Source organism: Scyliorhinus canicula, chromosome 14 (genome assembly GCF_902713615.1).
Source record: "Scyliorhinus canicula chromosome 14, sScyCan1.1, whole genome shotgun sequence".
Lineage (NCBI taxonomy): Eukaryota > Metazoa > Chordata > Chondrichthyes > Carcharhiniformes > Scyliorhinidae > Scyliorhinus > Scyliorhinus canicula.
In genome coordinates, this window is record NC_052159.1 from 41,323,537 (window position 1) to 41,339,064 (window position 15,528).

Below are 15,528 nucleotides of genomic sequence, written 5' to 3' on the forward strand. Positions count from 1 at the left end.
TGATTAGGAACCAAAAAGGGGAATTACACATGAAAGCCGAGAGCACAGCCGAGGTTGCATCTGTCTTTACCAAGCAACGCCTCAAGGGTTTAAAATTGACGAGGAGGTGATATTTGATAGGCTGTCTGTACTTAAAGCTGATAAGGCACCAGGACCAGATGGAATGCAACCCAGCAACAACAGGCCAGTTAGTTTGAACTCTGGAGGTGAAGCTTCCAGAAACAATAATTCAAGACAACATTGATAGATACTTAACATCTGTGTTGGCTTTCCTTATTTACCTGCATTTTGCCCAAGAGCAAACATATTTAACTAACTTGCTAGAGTTTTTTGATGAGGTAGCAGAGGGTTGGTATGGGTAAAGCTGCTGATATTGTGCACATGGACTATCAAATGGTATTTGATAGAGTGCCGCACAATAGACTTGAGCCATAGTAGTTGGCTTTCCCCCAGTTAATTATTCTTTGTCCTTTTCCATAACCATCCTAATTCTTATGGCACTATTTCTCTAAATGTTCCACCGTTGGCCAAGAAGTTTGCAGTTGTACTCGGACAATGTAATAACAAAGGGTACAATTCTAAAAGGGTTGCAGGATCAGAGGGATCTGGATGCATATGTGCACAAGTAATTGAGAGTGAAGGGAGAGTTTGAGAGAACATGTAACCAAGCATTCAGTCTCCTAGGCTTTATTAATAGGGGCATTGAGTGCAAGAACAAGGAAGTTATGTTGAACTTGTATAGATCACTGGCTTTGGCCTTAATTGGAGTATCACATCCAACTCTGGGTGCTGAGTTTCAGGAAGGTGAATAGGCATAAGAGTGCAGAAAAGATTCACAAGAGGCAGCACGGTGGCGCAGTGGTTAACATTGTTCCCTCACGGCGCCAAGGTTCCAGGTTCGATTTCGGCTCTGGGTAGCTGTCTGTGTGGAGTTTGCACATTCTCCCAGTGTTTGCATGGGTTTCGCCCCCACAACCCAAAGATGTGCAGGATAGGTAGATTGGCCTTGCTAAATTGCCCTTAACTGGAAAAAATGAATTGGGTACTCTTAAATTTTTTTTTTTTAAAGATTCATGAGAATGGCTCCGGGGATGAGGAACCTCAGTAATTAGATGATTTGGAGAAGTCGGGACTTTTTTTTCTTGGAGAAGGTTGTGAGGTGATTTGACGTAGGTATTCAAAACCATGGAGTGGTTGATGGGGAGAAACTGTTCCCACTCGTGGCATTTTCAAGAACAGAGGGCCACATTTAAGTTATTGCGAAAAGAAACAATGGTGTCATCGGAATCCCTGGGTATGTCCCATTCCACCAGAAGAATCCACTCAGCAGAGGTGGTGGCACAGTGGTTATACAGTTGGGAGAGAGTTGCTCTGGGAATCCTCAATATTGACCCTGGACCCCATGAAGTCTCAGATCAAATATGGGCAAGGAACCTTCCTATTGATTGCCACATAACACACCACCCCGTCCCACCCATCTCTCAGCTGATGCCAGTTCTCCTCCATGTTGAACACCACATGGAGGAAGCACTGAGGATGTCAAGGACACAGAATGTACTTTGGGTGGGGAACTTCAATGTCATTCACCCAAGAGTGGCTCGGTAGCACCACTACTGACCCAGTCCTAAAGGACATAGATGTTAGACTGGGTCTGTGACAAGTGGTGTGGGAAAGACATACTTGCCTTCTCGTCAACAGTATATCTTCTTTTAAAGTTTAAAATATATTGGAAAAAATATTTATGGGCCTTCTAATCAGGTACCCTGTGGCCCAAAGAGGCTCTTATTCAAATTAGTGCCCCGAGATCTTTTACATCCACTTAAGAGACTTTGAAAGATGTACCCAGAGCAGTGCGGCATTTCTTCAGTACAGTACTTGTATGTTAACCTAGGTGCGACTTGAATCCACAATCTTCTCAGTCAGAGGTGAGAGTGCAACCAACTGAACCATAACTGACACTATAATTTTTATTTTTTTATTTTTTTTATTTTCCAATTAAGGGGCAATTTAGCGTGGCCAATCCACCTAGCCTGCACATCTTTGGGTTGTGGGGGCGAAACCCACGCAGACACTGGGAGAATGTGCAAACTCCACACAGACAGTAACCCAGGGCCGGGATTCGAACCCGGGTCCTCAGCGCCATAGGCAGCAGTGCTAACCACTGTGCCACCGTGCTGCCCCAACTGACACTATAATAAAGAAAATAAAAAGTGTGATGTATATGTGTGTCTTATATATGAGATCTCATCACCATCACAAACCTGCTGAGGTTGTTCATTACATCAGGCTAAGAAATTTCATAAAATACAATGCAAAGAAAGATATTGGGTAGTGAGTTTCGAAGCACTAATTCAGTTTTGAAATTCTGCCGATATGTATAAACCGCTCAACTGATTAATGATGTAGTTGTACGGACTTCCGGTGGCGGCAATGCGGAGCTAAGCCGCACGTTCGGCAGCTCCCGCTTCTATAGGACTTGTGGGCTCTTTTAAGGGCCCCAAACGGTGCTGATTCGACGATTCTCGGTGTGTAAAGGGGTCTGGAGCAATACCCCCCGGGATTTATGGTGCGGACCCGGAGTGGGCCGAGGAAAAAAGCGGCAGCAGCTCCCCGAGAAAAGCGGGGAACGGTGGACAAAATGGCGGCCGGTGGAGCCCCCGAGGAGTGGGGGCAGTGGGCGGAGGAGCAGCAGGCGGCCCTTCTGCGCTACTTTACGGAGATGAAAGTGGAGTTGCTGGACCCTCTGAAGGTTACGACAAGTAAGCTGCTGGAGACCCAGACAACCCAGGGTGCAGCGATTCTTGAGTTGCAGCAGCAGGCCTCTGAGCGCGAGGATGAGTCGTCGGCCCTCGTGGGGAAGGTGGAGATGCATGAGGCGCTCCACAAAAAGTGGCAGGATCGCTTTGAGGAGATGGAGTTTCGGTCAAGGAGGAAGAACTTGCGGATCCTGGGCCTCGCAGAGGGGCTGGAAGAGTCGGACCTGCCGGCTTATGAGGCCGTGATGCTGAACTCGTTGGTGGGGGCAGGATCTTTTCATCTGCCCCTGGAGCTGGAGGGGGCCCACAGAGTACTGGCCAGGAGGCCTAAGGCGAATGAACCCCCGCGGGCGGTGCTGGTGCGGTTCCATCGGTTCAGTGACCGGGAGTGTGTGCTGCGATGGGCCAAGAAGGTGAGGAGCAGCAAGTGGGAGAATTCGGTAGTGTGTATCTACCAGGACTGGAGTGCGGAGGTGGCCAAGCGGAGGGCCGGGTTTAACCGGACGAAAGCGGTGCTCCACAGCAGGCAGGTGAAATTCGCCATGCTGCCGCCTGCGCGCTTGTGGGTCACCTACAAGGACCAGCATCACTATTTTGAGTCCCCGGAGGAAGCGTAGGCCTTTGTGCAGGCTGAAACGTTGGACTCAAACTAGGGATTGGGGACTGTGGGGTGTTTTTTTGTATCACTGTTTATGCTGTTGCTGGCTATTCTGTTTTGTTTTTTTTCCCGCTTTCGGATGATGTTGGTTATGGCTTTGTGTTTTAAGGGGGGTGTTGGGGTCTGTGGTTGTTCTGTTTTTGTTTGTACGGGGGTGGTGGATGGGTTGGGACTGCTATTTGGGAGCTGCGTTGAGGGGGTGGGGTGGGGCAGTGGGAAAGCGCGGGCTTTCCTCTGGTTTCCCGCGCTGCAGGACGAGGGGGATGGAGTTGGAGGCGAGGGGCGTGGATATCAGTTTAGTTTTCTCGCGCTGGAGCGGTGCCAAGGAGCTGCTGCAGGGGGGGAGGGGTGACCCCATATCGGGAGGGGTCGAAGTTAGGGTGGGAGCTGCCGGGGTCAGCAGAAGTCAGCTGGCTCACGGGCGTACTATGGAGGGAGCGTCACGGCTAGGAGGGGTCCTAGCCTGGGGGGGGATACCGGGTTGCTGCTGGATTGGCCAGGGAGGAGCTGGTGCGGGTCGGGGGGGGGGGGTCGGGGTGAGGTTCTATCGCTGTGGGAAACTGGCCGAGTGGGGGGTGCTGGCCAGGGGTGAGCAGTCGATGGGCTATGGCTAGTCGACGGGGAGGGGGGTGGGGTGCCCCCTGATCCGGCTGATCACGTGGAACGTGCGGGGGTTGAATGGGCCGGTGAAGCAGGCCTGGGTGTTTTCGCATCTGAAGGGGCTGAAGGCGGATGTGGCCATGCTCCAGGCGACTCACCTGAAGGTGGCGGACCAGGTTCGTCTGAGGAAGGGGTGGGTGGGGCAAGTTTTCCATTCAGGGCTCGACGCGAAGAACCGGGGGGTGGGGAAGAGGGTGGCATTTGAGGCGTCTGAGGTGGTGGCTGATAGTGGCGGCAGATATGTGATGGTGAGCGGTAAGCTGCAGGGGGAGAGGGTGGTGTTGGTAAATGTGTATGCCCCAAATTGGGATGATGCTGGTTTCATGAGGCGTATGTTGGGCCGCATTCCTGACCTGGGGGCGGGGGGGCCTGATCATGGGGGGGGACTTCAATATGGTGCTGGATCCCCCACTGGATCATTCTAGTTCTAGGCCAGGCAGGAGGCCGGCGGCGGCCAAGGTGTTGAGGGGGTTTATGGACCAGATGGGAGGGCTGGATCCCTGGATGTTTGGGAGGCCGAGGGCTCGGGAGTATTCTTTTTTTTTCTCCCACGTGCACAGGGTTTATTCCCGCATTTATTTTTTTGTCCTGAGTAGGGGGCTGGTCCTGAGGGTGGAGGATGCCGAATATTTGGCTATAGCAATTTCGGACCATGCTCCGCATTGGGTGGATCTGGAGATGGGGGAGGTGCAGGACCAGCGCCCGCTTTGGCGTCTGAACGTGGGGTTGTTGGCTGATGAGAAGGTGTGCAGGAGGGTCCGGGGATGTATTGAGAGGTACCTGGAGGCCAATGATACTGGGGAGGTCCGGGTGGGGATGGTGTGGGAGGCTCTGAAAGCAGTGATTAGGGGGGATCTGATCTCCATCCGAGCCCATTGGGAGAGGGGGGAGAGGAGGGAGAGACTGGTGGGGGAGCTGCTGAGTGTAGATGGGAGGTATGCGGAGGCCCCGGAGGAGGGACTGCTGGGGGAGCGGCGTAGCCTGCAGGCCAAGTTTGATTTATTGACCACCAGAAAGGCGGAGACACAGTGGAGGAAGGCGCAGGGAGCGGTCTATGAATATGGAGAGAAGGCGAGCAGGATGCTGGCGCATCAGCTTCGTAAGCGGGACGCGGCTAGGGAGATTGGTGGAGTGAAGGATAGAGGTGGGAATGTGGTGCGGCAGGAGGCAGAGGTCAATGGGGTCTTTAGGGACTTCTACAGGGAACTGTACCGATCGGAGCTGCCGGTGGTGGGGAATGGAGAGCTTTTTGAACAGGCTGCGATTTCCAAGGGTGCAGGAGGAGCAGGTGGAGGGACTGGGGGCGCCGATCGAGTTGGAGGAGCTGGTTAGAGGGATTGGCCACATGCAGTCGGGGAAGGCGCCGGGACCGGATGGGTTCCCGGTTGAATTTTATAAAAAATACGCGGACCTGTTGGGCCCCCTGTTGCTTTGGACTTTTAACGAGGCATGGGAGGGGGGAGTTTTGCCCCCGACGATGTCACGGGCGCTGATTTCCCTGATCCTGAAGCGAGATAAGGACCCCTTGCAGTGTGAATCATATAGGTCAATTTCACTGCTGAATGTGGATGCCAAGTTGCTGGCAAAGATCTTGGCCACTAGAATAGAGGACTGTGTGCCAGGGGTGATACATGAGGATCAGACGGGTTTTGTGAAGGGGAGGCAGCTGAACACTAACGTGCGAAGGAAGCTAAATGTGATAATGATCCCTGGCGGCAGAAGGAGAGGCGGAGATTGTGGTGGCATTGGATGCGGAGAAGGCCTTCGATAGGGTTGAGGTGGGGCTACTTGTGGGAGGTGTTAGAGAGATTGTTGAGATTGCTGTACGAGGCCCCGATGGCGAGTGTAGCGACAAATGGGAGGAGGTCCGAGTACTTCAGGCTCTACCGTGGGACGAGGCAGCGGTGCCCCCTGTCCCCCTTGCTTTTTGTGCTGGCAATTGAGCCTCTGGCCATGGCACTCAGGGAGTCGGGGAGGTGGAGGGGTCTGGTGCGGGGTGGGGAGGAGCACCGAGTGTCGCTTTATGCAGATGACTTGCTGCTGTATGTAGCAGACCCGGTGGGGGGAATGCAGGAGGTGATGGAGATTCTTGCTGAGTTTGGGAGTTTCTCGGGCTATAAGTTGAACCTGGGCAAGAGTGAGCTGTTTGTTGTACACCCGGGAGATCAGGAGGAGGGGATTGGTAGGCTCCCGCTAAAGAGGGCAGTGAGGAGTTTTAGGTACCTGGGAGTTCAGGTGGCTAGGAGTTGGGGGACTCTGCATAAGCTTAATTTTACTAGGTTGGTGGAGCAGATGGAGGAGGAGTTTAAAAGGTGGGACATGCTGTCATTGGCGTGTAGAGTACAGTCCGTTAAAATGACGGTGCTCCCGAGGTTTTTGTTTTTGTTTCAGTGCCGCCTCCATTTTCATTCCGAGGGCCTTTTTTAGGAGGGTGAACAGCAGCATCATGGGATTTGTTTGGGCGCACGGGACTCAGAGGGTGAGGAGGGTCTTTTTGGAGCGGGGCAGGGATAGAGGGGGACTGGCGCTGCCCAACCTCTCTGGGTACTATTGGGCGGCTAATGTCTCGATGGTACGCAAGTGGGTAATGGATGAGGAGGGGGCAGCATGAAAACGGATGGAGATGGCGTCCTGTGGAGGCACGAGCCTGAAGGCACTGGTAACGGCGCCGTTGCCGCTTCCTCCAACGAGGTACACTACGAGCCCGGTGGTGGCGGCTACCCTCAAGATTTGGGGGCAGTGGAGGTGACACAGGGGGGAAGTGGGGGGCTCGGTGGAGGCCCCGCTGCGGGGGAACCACCGGTTTGTCCCAGGGAACATTGATGGCGGGTTCCTGGGGTGGCACAGGGCTTCAGGGGGGCATTGTTTATGTTAATTTAATTTATTAATTTATTTTGTTGTTTATTGGGTTTGGGGGGGTGGGGGGATTCGTTATATGCATTGTTATGGGTGCCGGGGGGTGTTTATTATTGTTATTATTATTGTTCTGTTATACATTTTTCAAAAATCTCAAATTATTTTTTTTTTAAATGATGTCGTTGTACTGCACAATTGAATTACTGCTTTGGAACTGTCAACCATCTATTATCAAATAAGTCAACTAGAAACTGAGATTTCTGGAAACGTAGAGCTAAAGAATCAGCAATTGTTGAAGAAAATAGGTCAGGTCTTTAGAGCTTAGTGGTAAAATATACCCCGATGTTCTTTATTATGTACCGACGGATTTGTGCATTTTCAGCATTTTCTTTATTCGGTGTCATATTAAACAGCACAGATACTATTGTTTTCTTTTTTTTTTAAAAGGTGCAAATCTTTTTCAGAAAATTAAAGTTTTGATTTCTCTTAAGCTAATGGTGGTATACTGGTATGGAATCTGTATTAGTTATTTGTGGTCTATCAACATGGCTGGGTGTGGATGTTGTTAATTCAGAAAGTAACTGCAGACTGACACTGTTTTATTCTCAGATATTTGCAGGTGTTTGTCTGAGTCTGTGGGAATGCATCACACTAATATCCAAATTTTTGTGTTCCTGTCTTCAGGGCTCGTACTCCAGAATGGTACAACAAAGCCTTTGGGTACCTCTGTGCTGCGGATGCTGGGAGAATCAGAAATTCATTTCAACCTATAAACGCAGAGGGTCCTGAAACCAAAATCTAAAGCTAAGAGCTTGGAAGGGGTGCATTTATACAAGGAATGGGAAGTTGATTCCTCGAGGCAGAAATATAAACTGGCAAATGATTCAAAGCAATGGTGAATAGCTTGTTTGCTAACAAAGGAAATTCTTGTATTGGGTGATATCTCTGCCAAGGCCTGACCACACTAATGTGTTCCTCTAGGTTGCAGATACAGTGGTGCTGACTAGCATCATCTACAGCTTTGATAATATTGTGATCCCTTCCTGTGTGCCCTGATTCAATCTTTCAGCAATTCCCGTGTCCATTGCTGGAACAACTTGCATTAGATCATGCATCTAGAGCTGTTCAGAAAGTCACTGTTTCAACATTTGTTATGTTTAATTTATCCACGTATACTCGGTGAACTCCAAGCCTCAAGTCCAGTAATTATGCTGGGCCACATATACAAAAATTGCGATCCATTAATCTACAGAGAATTTTAACCTGTGCTTTGCACAGTCCAAGGAATAAATGCTTCTGAGAAGCATCTGCATTCTTTTTTTTTTTATATATATATGTGTAGATAATAAAGACATATAAATATATATATATATATATTCTGTATCTATATTTTAAGCCTTTGACATTCAGCTGTAATGCCTGGCTGATATTCCTGGCTCTTGGATCCCAAATCTTGCCACAGAAATTTAGGTCTATTTTGCTATTGTGAGCTGGGTGTTTGCACAGCCAATTTTACAATGACCTTTTGTTGAGGTCAGATTTGCTTTGACACAGTTGTAGCTTGGCTATACCCGTAATGGAAATAGTTAAGAAAATCAACAGAGCTAAAAATAATGTGCATGTATAGATAGAGCAGATTGTCTCACCAAGTCTTTGGCCCTCCCTCCCTCCTGCCAACATGCAAATATGTATTTAAAAAGTAATTATGCATTTCAGTAATTTATTGCTCAAAATTAGCAAAAAACAGGAATTTTTACTGGAAACTTATTAGGACTTTTCTGCAGATAATACAGTCTTCATTGTACTCAACTATTATACTGGGCGGGCATGTTTAAAGCACATTATAATTTTCACAGTATTATTTTCATATGCAACGCAAGAGTTGCAATTACTTGTAAACAATAGTGAAAAAGTACGTCAGTGCCACATACTTAGTCGCCAGTTATATCCTTGATGAGTATAGTCACTTTATGTGCATGAGTCAAATGGTTATACTTGGACCATATTTTCAACATAGTATTATGCCTCTGATTGGGATTCAGTATGACCAGGAAGTTTATTTAAGGATGTAACTATTTATACCTCATATTTTTACCTCTTATTTGTTGGATTTTTGTTGTCTGTAAATATGTTTATCTAATATTTAGTGTGAAATTCTGATACATTTAAAATATTTGTGGTTAAAATTTTCATTATTTCTTGTACAAAAGGTTTATTTCCTCATTATAAAATGCACTAATAAAGAATACATCGTGTAAGTAAGAATTTCTCTATTGCCAATGTTCACATGGTCGATTTTCTCGGTGTTACACAAATGTTACCTGAGCTTTTATGCACAATTCTTTACTGTACATGAGACATAAATGCTGTGTGCAAATTATAAGTTTCATATTTTGATAAATCTAACATCAGCTGGATAACAAGATGAGAACACTGAAAAGGAGTAGAGGGAGGGTGAGGGGTGATAAAGGCGTTGGGTAGCCCGTACCAGCCTCCCCGGACAGGTGCCGGAATGTGGCGACTAGGGGCTTTTCACAGTAACTTCATTGAAGCCTACTCGTGACAATAAGCGATTTTTCATTTCATTTAAAAGAAGTCAGTGCAGGGCAGCACGGTGGCGCAGTGGGTTAGCACGGCGCCGAGCTCCCAGGTTCGATCCCAGCTCTGGGTCACTGTCCATGTGGAGTTTGCACATTCTCCCTGTGTATGCGTGGGTTTCACCCCCACAACCCAAAAATGTGCAAGCTAGGTGGATTGGCCATGCTAAATTGCCCCTTAATTGGAAACAAATAATTGGATACTCTAAAATAAATTTAAAAATGAAAGTGTGATATGGAGGAGAGGGAAAAGACAAATGATTCGGAGAGGAGCTGGGAAATGGATCATTGGTCGTATCTTTCTTGCAACAACTACCCAATTACAGTCAGCCAGCAGTGGCTCCTGTTCCTATCATATTACTCACCGCTACCTTCTGAAAGAAGAAAAGGGCAAAAACTAAAGAGACTGAAGGGCAGAAACTTCAAGATGAACATAAACAAGACTGCATTGATATGGCATGTTTCACAACCTCACCTCGAGACATCCCAAAGTGCTTTCCAATCAATAACACTTTTGAATTGTAGTTGCTGCTATAATGTAGGAAATGTGACGAGCAATTTACACACAGCAAGAGGCCACAAACAGCAATGAAATAAATGACCTGACTATCCACTTTGGGGATAGATATTGTCCTGGCCAGTCAACCTTCCTGCTCGTTCCTACAAAGGGCCATGGGATCTTTCACACACTTGCGAAAGGATAGGTGAACTTGGTTTAACATCTCATCCAGATACAGCAGCACTTGCTCTCACTCCTGCAAGAAGTGTCAATCTAGATTATGTACTCGAGGCTCTGAACCCAAAACCTTCTGACGCAGCCAAGAGAGCTACCATTGATGCTAAGCAGCAACAGTTACAAGAGCAACCACATCCTTCAACTAACTTTGGTATAGGTTGAACTTGCCAGTTGAATATGTAGAAAATTTCACATCCACTTTCCCAGCTTGAACAAGAAAGGTGTGCAGCAGTCTATTGGCAATTCTCCACTCCTCATTGGAAGTGTGGGCTCCAAGTACACTTGCCCAGTAATGAGAAGAACTGACATTTAGAATTCTACCCCATTTAATCACTTCTAGGAAAAGAGGAAAATTAAGAACATATTCTTATTCCTGTAATGACCTCATATATGTTCTAATCAGGAGTATTTTTTTAAAGTTACCCCCTCAAGGCTCCAAATCAATTTCTAAATGGATTCCAGAGTGCAGTAATCTTGCTCTTCACATTGTTAGATGAAAATTCTCACCACAAAATATTTTTGAAACTATGCTTATGAATTATTTTAAAATGTGATGGGGAGCAAGCAGAAAATGGAGATTAGACTAGGTGTCTCCCAGTAAGAAAAATACCAATACAAACTTGATGGTTGGGGAAACCTCTCTGTGCTCCTGTTTTCCTCCTCTTTCCCCCCCCCCCCCCCCCCCACCTCTTTCACGTTCACCCTGAGGTATTTTCAACTCTGCTCTCTAAAATAGTACTTTAATCACCTTTGTCTACCTGCAGTGTTGATGTAAAAGTGAATATAATTAGCATTTGTCATTTTACACAACCAAAATAACTTGCCCATTCTTGCACCATACCTTAATTGTTGGAGGTGGGGGGGGGGGGGGGGGGGGGGGGGGGGGGCGCGCAGGGCGCGGAGGTGCAATTTCAGCACCAGATGACCCATGGTACTAACTGATCAAAATGATTCAGCCTTAAAGTCATTAATGTGATTTTACAGCACTCCCAGCCTATCATTGAGCCTGCCTGTAATAGGGTTGGAGGGTTGGTTATGTCAATTTTAAAGCCTGTTGCAGCATGGTAGCATAGTTGTTAGCACTATGGCCTCACAGAGCCAGGATCCCGGGTTCGATTCCCAGCATGGGTCACTGTCTGTGCGGAGTCTGCATGTTCTCCCCATGTCTCTTTCCTCCAGGTGCTCTGGTTTCCTCCCACAAGTCCCCTCCCTCTCAGAACAAGGATAGAGTCCCCCCTTGTTCTCCTCCCATTTCATCCCACTAGCCACCGTATGCAAAGCATAATCCTCCGCCATTTTCGCCAACTCCAACTTGATGCTGCCACCAAACACATCTTCCCTTCACTCCCTCTGTCAGCATTCCACAGAGACCGTTCCCTCCAAGATAATCTAGTCCGCTCCTCCACCATACCCAGTACCTCTCCCATCACCCATGGCACCTTCCCATGCAATCGCAGAAGGTGTAACACCTGCCCCTTTACCTCTTCCATGCTTAACATCCCAGGTCCAAAACCCTCATTCCAGGTTAAGCAGCGTTTCACTTGCACCTTTTCAATCTGGTCGATTGCATTGCATTCGCTGCTCCCAATGTGGTCTCCTCTATCTCAGAGAGACCAAACGCAGACAGGGTGATCGTTTTGCTGAGCACCTTTGGTCTGTGCACATTCAGGACCCTGACCTTCCCATTGCTTGCCATTTTAACAAAAGACCCTGCTCCCATGCTCACATACCTGTCCTTGGTCTGCTGCAATGGTCCAGTGATGCTCAATGCAAACTGGAGGAACAGCATTTCATCTTCCAGTTAGGCATGCTACAGCCTTCTGGTCTCAACATCGAATTCAACAACTTCAGATGATCAGCTCTACCCCACCTCGATCCATTTGTTTTCATCCCATTTCATTTTAACTGTCTTTTACCATTTTCTTTCTTTCTTTCTTTCTTGTCTTTCTTTATATATATATATTTAACCCCCCCCCCCCATCTTATCCACCTTTCCTTCCCCTTTCTCCCCTTTGCTTCACTCTTCCCCTACTCCTTCCCCCCCCCCCCCCCCCCCCCCCACATCTACATCTGTCACAGTATACCCTCTCATGGTAGTTTCTCTGCTGTTTGGCCTCTCACACCTTTTGTTCTCTCTGGGGGACTGCCATTAGCACTCTTTCCCCTTTGTTTCTGTGGCTATTAGCACCCTGTTTCCCTGGGTTTCTGTGGCTATGACTCATCTTTCATTCTCACGCCACAGTATAAATATTTCCCACTTTCTCGGTGTTAGCTTTGACAAAGAGTCATTGGACTCGAAACGTTAGCTCTTTTCTCTCCCTACAGATGCTGCCAGACTTGCTGAGATTTTCTCGCATTTTCTTTCGTTCCTGAAAGACATGCTCTTAGGTAATTTGGGCATTCAGAATTCTCCCTCTGTGTACCCAAACAGGCGCCGGAATGTGGCAAAGATGTGCAGGTTAGGTGGATTGGTCCTTAGTGTCCAAAAATGTTAGGTGGGGTTACTCTGTTAAGGGGATAGGGTGGAGGTTCGGGCTTCGGTCAGGTGCTCCTTCCAAGGGCAGCTGCAGATCGATGGGCCGATTGGCCTCCTTGTGCACTGTAAATTCTATGATGAGTAGGAGCTTTTCACAGTAACTTAATTGCAGTGTGAATGTAAGCGTACTTGTGACAATAAAGATTATTATTATAACAATATCCAGTGATGCTGGTGGTAATCAACATTAAAAATAAACAAATTGAACTGAGTTTTAAATGAACCTATGATAATCCATAGCTATCTGAATATTTGAGACATTTAGCAACTTAATACCTAATTCAAACAATGTCTATGTTGCTACAATTTTTAAAAATTAATGAGCACTTTCCAGTAATTAAATGTTTTCATATGCACCTTTTACGAAGATAAATTTTCTGCATGCTTTATTTATAAATAGCATACTCCTTGTTACACATAACCATAACTAAACTGTATATTAACACTTAAAAATATGCACATCTAAAAATATATTTTAAACACTTTCATTTCCATTTAGAATGATACACAGCTGTGACAGAATCTTTAAACTTTGCATGATGTCCAGACTTTGTTGTGAGCTGCTTGTGTCTTAAGATTTCTACCTCTTCAAATGATAGATACTTTTCTTGCTAGTGTGCATTTATCTGGAATATACATTTAATGGAGTTGCTAAAGTACAAACATCAGTTTGTTTCTATAACAGGACAATGCAGTGTCTAAACGCCCTGGAATAAAAATCTTAATTACTTCACTTGTGGATCCTGAAAATGAGATGATTGGCAAACTCAAACTTTACAAAAGCAAGACTTGCTTTTGTAAAGATAGGGACAGTTAAAATAAAAAATACTATTGTTATCAACATTGCTATAAACAAACCAATGGGTGCAAACCAAATAAATATTTTGCGTAAAGCTAGAAGATTGAGCGCTTTTGAGTAAGAGCTTCCAAATGGCAATGGCTTTTCAAATGACAATATATTTGCCAGAAAATTTTTGATACCTGCTTTATGTCTTGACACTCTGTCTGACACTACACTGGTACTGCATATCATCCTCCAGCACCAGACAACAAACAATTGAACTACTTCAGAGCTGCCCAAACCACCAGAATGCACCTATGTGCAAACAAGATTGACTCCCATTCTTTTCAGTTTCCAATCCATTAATTCTTGCCCTTGGCAGCCTACCCAATATAGCAACTGATGAGCTGAGAAACTGCAGAAAGAAGGTCTTATTTCATCAACCCACATCATCTCTCGGGTCAACATGGTCATGCATTGATGCACTCTATGAACGGTGGTCTTTCTGCATATTTTGTGATGGTTAATGTCATAAAGGACCAGAGAATCACAGTCCTTTGCTGCCCTTATGTCCATAATGCTACAATTTTTTCTTCAAAATTTACAATTCCCTTTGAATGCCATCATAGAATCTGCTTCTTCCGCACTGAGGCGGTGCAGTCCAGATCCTAACTACATACCGTGTAAAACGGATTTTCTTCACGTTGTCTTTGGCATTCACCTTAAATCTGTATCTTCTGGTTCTCAAACCTTCCACCAATGTCAAAACATCCTATCTGCACCATCCAGAGCTCGCATGTCCAAAGATCAGGGCAAATTTTGCTAAGCCGATACAGGGTGCTGGCAGCCTGCCCCATGTATGATTAGGGCACCAGTCCCCTAATTTGGACGGGGATCTGTAGTAAGCTTAATAAGAAGTCAGGAGATCTGCTCCTCCACACGTTTGCAGAGTGGGCCTCCCTGGATTTCTCAGCTCATTGTTTTCTTGGAATAAACTAAAAGACACATTATTGTCTTTGGTGCTCCTGGCTTGGAGCTTCGCTCACTGGGAATGTATATTGGAAATCTGGGAGCACCCCTGATTTGCAGACCACCATATCTCATATATTGAAATGAATAGAAGTCAAGAGAAAAGTGAAGCCGTGAATTAGATGTACTCCTAGATTTCAGATATCTATTCCATGCGGAGAACTACAGATGAAAGTTACTTTAAAGTTGTAATGCTGTCACCTTTTGACAGTGATGCTCCTGCTCTGCTCAAAGTGGTTTCATACTATGATCATAATATTCTTCAAATATGATCTAAACTTTGTAACTCAATGGAAGAATGGTTTTTCAGTGGATTGCTGTTTAAATTCATTGCCATATGCAGCACGAGGCCATGCAGATTAGGCTGTCTTGAGTTAGCTGGTTTAACTCGGGTTGTTCGTTTGGATGCTACAGTTGGCCTTGTACAAGGGAGGAGTCATACTGCTCCTGACTGCTATGTGGTGCTGAGGAGTGAATGGGGACATTTTGGCTTGAATGAACACTGTAAAACTGTTATCAGCAAGTCAAGTTAAGTCTTTCCCAATTTTTATTGGTTTCAATAGAAGTACATATTGGGGAAGAGGCAAAATGAGCTGCCGGTTCGCAAAGTTAAAATGATCCCCTGATATGTGTGACTGGTGGGTGAAGACAAGATTGGGACTGATATTCCTCAGCAGTCAAAATGCACTCACTGTCCAGACTCCGTTATGTTAACGGAGCCTCACGGTAGCATGGTGGTTAGCATCAATGCTTCACAGCTCCAGTGGTCCCAGGTTCGATTCCCGGCTGGGTCACTGTCTGTGTGGAGTCTGCACGTCCTCCCCGTGTGTGCGTGGGTTTCCTCCGGGTGCTCCGGTTTCCTCCCACAGTCCTAAGATGTGCGGGTTAGGTGGATTGGCCATGCTAAATTGCCCGTAGT

The 15,528-nt window shown here is 46.5% G+C and overlaps 2 protein-coding genes across 5 annotated transcripts in view; one reads left to right on the forward strand and one right to left on the reverse strand.

The window, feature by feature from the left end:
- stard13b (StAR-related lipid transfer (START) domain containing 13b) overlaps positions 1-9,195 on the forward strand; it is a 636,160-nt gene extending 626,965 nt beyond the window's left edge. For all 4 annotated transcript variants that reach the window (XM_038817804.1, XM_038817806.1, XM_038817805.1 and 1 more), the window contains one exon: positions 7,615-9,195. In XM_038817804.1, the coding sequence (XP_038673732.1) occupies positions 7,615-7,732 (118 nt within the window). In that variant the 3' untranslated portion in view covers positions 7,733-9,195. The remainder of the gene's footprint in view (positions 1-7,614) is intronic.
- A 3,962-nt stretch (positions 9,196-13,157) lies between these two features.
- kl (klotho) overlaps positions 13,158-15,528 on the reverse strand; it is a 97,694-nt gene continuing 95,323 nt past the window's right edge. The window contains exon 6 of the mRNA XM_038818570.1: positions 13,158-15,318. The gene's annotated coding sequence lies outside the window, so the exon portion shown is untranslated. The remainder of the gene's footprint in view (positions 15,319-15,528) is intronic.